This window comes from Symphodus melops, assembly GCF_947650265.1.
Source record: "Symphodus melops genome assembly, chromosome: 3".
In the NCBI taxonomy this organism is placed as follows: Eukaryota; Metazoa; Chordata; class Actinopteri; order Labriformes; family Labridae; genus Symphodus; species Symphodus melops.
The window spans coordinates 1,016,926-1,022,925 of record NC_136693.1 but is presented as its reverse complement, the minus strand read 5'-3'; the positions used below and the strand labels follow the sequence as shown (position 1 = coordinate 1,022,925).

Sequence of the window (6,000 nt, the reverse complement as noted above, 5' to 3'; positions counted from 1 at the left end):
GGCACTACCTCAAACACCTCTGTACATGCACATGTAACTAGTTTCTAGAAGGCCAACACTTTGTTTCTAAGGCTCTTTAACTGTTTACAGGTCTCTTTTAATCAGCACATGTTTTTCTCTCCTTCACAGGTTGTGTACATTATGCTATAAGTTTTAAGTCTAATGCTAATGCTAACTGCACAGGTTTAACCTGTAATTATGTTTACTCTTAGTCACATAGGGGCTGCTAAATCTTGTTTGGGGGATTATTGTATACAGGGGGGGCGGGGGGGGGGGGGGGGGGGACAGCGGGTGTGTATTGTAACTAATGTCTTGTGTCCTGCCTTTCTGTATACTGCTACTGGATGCCTTGAATTTCCCTCAGGATCAATAAAGAATCTATCTATCTATCTATCTATCTATCTATCTATCTATCGATCTATCGATCTATCGATCTAAAGATCTATCTATTTATTTCCTAATGTGATAAGATAAGATAATCCTTTATTCAAGCAGAGAAATGTACAGGGTTATAGCAGCAAAGCAGAAGAAAATCACACAGTGCCAAAGATTAAAAAAAGATAAAAATATAAGTGTAGAAAAAATGCATCAAACAATAACTAAAGAGCGAGTAAAAGGTGAAGTCGGCTGTCGTGTCTCCTCTCAGTTTAAGAGCGGTGTGTTTCCCTCCTGTTGATTGGCCTGATTGTCCTCACCTGTGTCTCGTTGGTCTCACCTGTGTTTGATTGTCTTTGTCTCTATTTAGTCTCAGTGTTCCCTCTAATCATCAGTTCGTTGTCTGTCAGCGTTAAAGTAAGTCCATGTCAGGCCTCCTTGTTGTAGCTCATGCTCTGTCTTTTTCTGTTTGGTGATTTAACTTAAAACTTTCTGTCTTTTAGCTCAAAGAACTGTTTTTAGAAGTTGCTTTTTTTTGTCTTTTGTGAGTTGTGACGTGACTTCCATCCTGGACTTTTGCTTTATGTGTCATCGTTCATGCAGCGTGAACGTCTGAGCGTTGACTTTAAGTCTTCTTCTTTGCAGAGATGGCGTCTGCTCTCGGTGTGTTTGTTCTCTGTTTGGCCAGCGGACTGATGATCACAGTGAACGTGAGTAATGTTCAGACCGTGCAGAGGAGGAGCTGTGATACGGTTATTTACCAGCTTGGTGGTAAACGTTTAAACGAGTAGTTTTGATGCTATATAGCGAGTAAGCTAACGATAGTGTCTATTGTAGTAAATGCTGCCATTGCAGTCCTTCTTCATCTTCATATCTCTGTGGACTTTAACACTATTTTTATTCCACAGGGGGATTGTGAAGGTTCACAAGGTAAGTTTGTTTTGGGGTTTTTTTCTGCGTTTGCAGTTTCACTATGGTCTGATGATTTGATCACTGTAATCAAGAGCTTTGTAAACCTCCCAGGAGAATATCAGATGATTACACACATGCACCTGTTTTCTTACTGTTTAATCCACTCTTGTTTTGTAGCTGACTGCGGCTGCCCTCTTGGTTGGAGTCGTTATAACAACCGCTGTTTCCTGTTCGAGTCCACTGAGAAGGAGTGGTCAGATGCAGAGGTAGTTCAGTTTCCTGTCTTTATGGAAAAAGTTTAAAAAGTCACTCCAGTCTTTGTTTCTTCCTCTACATTTTTTTTTTTTTTTTTTTTTTAGCTTGCAATCAGAAACTTTAATTTTATGAGAACTTAAAAGCAGGATTGGGAATTTTCTCAACTTTTTTTTTTTTCTAATTTTGGTTGAGCTTGTCTTCAGGTGCTGACTAATAACTGAAAAAGAAACGCATGTCACCTGTAGCAGGTGACGTGTGTGGAAAGAGAGGAGGCTCTCTTTCGCTCGCACTCTTAAGAAGTGTAGATCTTGGCTTGGATGAGAAACGGCTGACCTGACACCCCAGTCGGTGTTGTAAATTTTCAGGTGTTCAACAGTTTCTGCATCTTTCCTCCTCCGACAGCGTCACTGCACTCTGCTTGATGGAAACCTGGCTTCGCTCCAGACGTCAGGTGAGCTCACCTTCATCAGAGCTCTGATTCACAAAGCGACCAACGAGCATAAGCAAGCCTGGATCGGAGGCTATGACGCTCCAAAGGTGAGCGTTTCATCTAACTCCCGAGTTCTACTTTGTACAGCAATGTTCATAAGAGAGCAGTTGAGTTTATTTTTTAAACGTCTTTCAGACGACCGTGTGGCTGTGGAGTGACGGTTCTCGGTTTAATTTCCGAGGCTGGGGACCAGGAGAGCCCAATGACTACAACGGGGGAGAAGGATGTATGGAGATGAACTTCAAAGGTACAAATGACTGAACGTAGTGATGTATATATTTTATATTAAACTCTTGGTGCCCACAAATTTGAAGGACAGGCCCTGACCTGGTTGTTTTCCTCTCACTACAGGACGGCATATCAACGATGAAAAGTGCAACAGGAAGAGACCTTTTGTTTGTGCCCTAACGCTGCACCAATGACCCTGATTTCAAAACCCTGCTGGTGTCTTCCATCAGGAGGCCACGCCCCCGTGACATCAGGCCTGGACAGTATTCTTCTGTGAACGTCTTACTGTGTAAGACTTGGATTGAAAACTCACTTTATCAATCTGAAGGATTTTCTGAGGCAATAAAGGATTTTGAGTCGGGACTTTGTCTGAGCAGATTATTGTACAGTGGAGTTCAGTCATATTACACAAACAAGTGTCCTTTGTTATAATTACAACAGTTCTAACGAGTTCAAGAAATTGAAATTACATTTTTTTTTCCCCCCCCTCCCTACGGTGCAATGTAGATAAAGGTACGGAAAATAAAATAAGGTAAAAAAGATAAATATATTCATTAACCTAATTGTACAAAGTTAAATAAAATGGAGTATAAGAAAAGTGAAACTTGTGCATTAAGTGACCAGGGTTCTGTTTCAATGTTCAAAAAGGAGGTTCCAATGTTCAGTGTTGATGGGGGCAGAGAATTCAGCTTCCTGACGGCTTGGAAGAAGCTGTTTCTCAGTCTGGTAGAGCTGGACCGCAGGCTGCGGTACAGTCTCCCCGATGGCAGGAGGCTGTGGGTGGGGTCACTTACAATGCGGGTTGCTTTGCGGGTGAGGTCCAGAAAAGAGGGGAGCAGGACACCGATCCGTTCAGCCGCCTTCACTGTGTGCTGCAGGGTCTTGTGGTTGGCAGCAGTGCAGCTCCCTAGCCACACAGTGATGCAGCTGGTCAGGATGCTCTCCATGGTGCCTCTGTAGAAGGAGCACATGATGGGTCGGGGTGCTCGTGCTCTCTTCAGCTTACAGAGGAAGTAGAGGCACTGCCGGGACTTCTTGGCCAGTGATGTGGTGTTGGCTGTCCAGGAGAGATCCTCACTGATGTGGACCCCCAGGAACTTGGTGCTGCTCACTCTCTCCACAGCAGCACTGTCAATGGTCAGGGGGGGTTTGGGAGTAGGGGGCCTCCGGAAGTCGACAACAACCTCCTTGGTCTTGTCGATATTCAAGAAGAGGTTGTCTTTGCACCAGTTGGCCCACCTCCATCCTGTAGTGCATCTCGTCATTGTTGGAGATGAGACGGACCACTGTTGTGTCATCCGCAAACTTCACAATGTGGTTGCTGCTGAAGGATGGAGTGCAGTCGTTGGTCAGCAGCGTGAAGAGCAGGGGGCTGAGCACACAGCCTTGGGGGGCCCCAGTGCTCAGGATGGTGGTTTTTGATGCGTTGCCGCCAACCCGCACAGTCTAAGGCATCTCGCTGAGGAAGTCCAGCAGCCAGTTGCACAGGGAAGTGCTGAGCCCCAGCTGGTCCAGTTTGCCGATCAGCTGCTGAGGGATGATGGTGTTGAATGCTGAACTGAAGTCTATGAACAGCATTCTGACGTATGAGTTTTTGGAGTCCAGGTGGGTGAGGGCTGGGTGAAGAGCAGAGCAGATTGCATCCTCGGTTGATCTGTTGCCCCGGTATGCAAACTGGTAGGGGTCCAGGGTGCAGGGATGGGAGGATTTGATGTGGGCCATGACAAATCTTTCAAAGCACTTCATGATGATGGGGGTCAGTGCAACGGGTCTATAGTCATTGAGAGTGGATGGTGATGGCTTCTTTGGAATGGGTATGATGGTGGTCGTTTTGGAGCATGCTGGAACAACAGTCTGCCTCAGAGAAGTGTTGAAAATGTCTGTGAAGACATCTTTGAGCTCCTCTGCACAGTCCTTCAGCACACGGCCAGGGATGTTGTCTGGACCTGCAGCCTTGCGGGTGTTGATGTTGGAGAAGGTTCTCTTCACGCTGGCTGCAGTCAGGCACAGGGTCTGGTCATGTGGAGGAGGGGTGGTCTTCTGTGCGGGCATGCTGCTGTTGGCTTCAAACCTGGCAAAGAAGCTGTTTAGGTCGTTCAGCAGAGAGGTATTTGTTGTCACAGGTCTGTGGCTTGGGTTTGTAGTCCGTGATGGTCTGGATGCCACGCCACAGGATCTGCGCATCTGCGCTGTCCTTGAAGTGTCTGGTTACTTTAAGTGAGTAGCTGTGTTTAGCTTTCCTGATGCCACGGGACAGGTTGGCCCTCGCTGTTCTCAGGCCAACTGCATCCCCAGCTCTGAAGGCGATGTTCCTGGCCCTCAGTAGCCTGCGTACCTCTCCTGTCAGCCATGGCTTCTGGTTAGCCCGGGTGGTGATGGTTCTGGTGGTTGTGACATCATCAATGCATTTACCGATGTAGGACGTAACAGTGTCAGAGTACTCCTCAATGTCTGTGTGGTTGTTGTAGGTGGCTGCCTGCTTAAACATCTCCCAGTCTGTGGTTTCAAAGCAGTCCTGCAGTGCAGCAGAAGCCCCTTCTGGCCACACACATACCTGCTTCAGAACTGGTTTGGTGACTTTAACCCTGGGTCTGTAAGCTGGCATTAGCATTACACTGATGTGGTCAGAGTGGCCAATGTGGGGGAGGGGTGAAGCCTTGTAAGCACCTTTAACAGATGTGTAAATCATGTCTAAGGTGTTACCTTCTCTTCTGGCGAAGTTCACGTGTTGGTGGAAGTGGGGTAAAACCGTCTTGAGATTTGCATGGTTAAAATCCCCCGCGATGATGAAAAATCCGTCTGGGTGGGCTGTCTGTTGCTTACTGATGCCGTTGTAAAGTTCCCAAAGTGCGTCCACTCTATCCACGTTGTTGTTAGTGGGGGGGATATACACAATGGACTGCTTTAACCAATCAGCACGCTCCTTAAAAAGGCTGCAAATGATGAGCTATTTTCAGTGATTGTGGATGATTATTGTTGAAACAGTTTGTTTCTATTGTCATGTTCTCTCCTCTCAGCCTCTTCTGTGTTGTTAGACTCATTATTTCCTAATGTGATAAGATAAGATAATCCTTTATTCAAGCGGAGAAATGTACAGTGTTACAGCAGCAAAGCAGAAGAAAATCACACCGTGCCAAAGATTAAAAAAAGATAAAAATATAAGTGTAGAAAAAATGCATCAAAACAATAATTAAAGAGCGAGTAAAAGGTGAAGTCGGCTGTCATGTCTCCTCTCAGTTTAAGAGCGGTGTGTTTCCCTCCTGTTGATTGGCCTGATTGTCCTCACCTGTGTCTCGTTGGTCTCACCTGTGTTTGATTAGTTTTGTCTCTATTTAGTCTCAGTGTTCCCACTTAGCATCAGTTCATTGTCTGTCAGTGTTAAAGTAAGTCCATGTCAGGCCTCCTTGTTGTATCTCATGCTCTGTGTCTTTTTCTGTTTGGTGATTTCACTTAAAACTTTCTGTCTTTTAGCTCAAAGAACTGTTTTTAGAAGTTGCTTTTTTTTGTTTTTGTTTCATGAGTTGTGGTGTGACTTCCATCCTGCCCTTTTGCTTTATGTGTCATCGTTCATGCAGAGTGAACGTCTGAGCGTTGACTTTAATTCTTCTTCTTTGCAGAGATGGCGTCTGCTCTCGGTGTGTTTGTTCTCTGTTTGGCCAGCGGCCTGATGATCACAGTGAACGTGAGTAATGTTCAGACCGTGCAGAGGAGGAGCAGTGATTTTTATTTACCAGCTTGGT

At 45.6% G+C, this 6,000-nt stretch overlaps 1 protein-coding gene across 1 annotated transcript; it reads left to right on the top strand.

Moving 5' to 3' along the window:
• The first annotated feature begins 1,406 nt into the window (after positions 1 to 1,406).
• LOC306821089 (galactose-specific lectin nattectin-like) lies at positions 1,407 to 2,620 on the top strand. Its single transcript, XM_079339278.1, has 4 exons — positions 1,407 to 1,553; positions 1,945 to 2,079; positions 2,168 to 2,279; positions 2,384 to 2,620. The coding sequence occupies exons 1-4, from the start codon at positions 1,410 to 1,412 to the stop codon at positions 2,452 to 2,454; spliced, it is 462 nt and encodes a 153-aa protein (XP_079195404.1). The 5' UTR covers positions 1,407 to 1,409; the 3' UTR covers positions 2,455 to 2,620.
• The last annotated feature ends 3,380 nt before the right edge of the window (positions 2,621 to 6,000 follow it).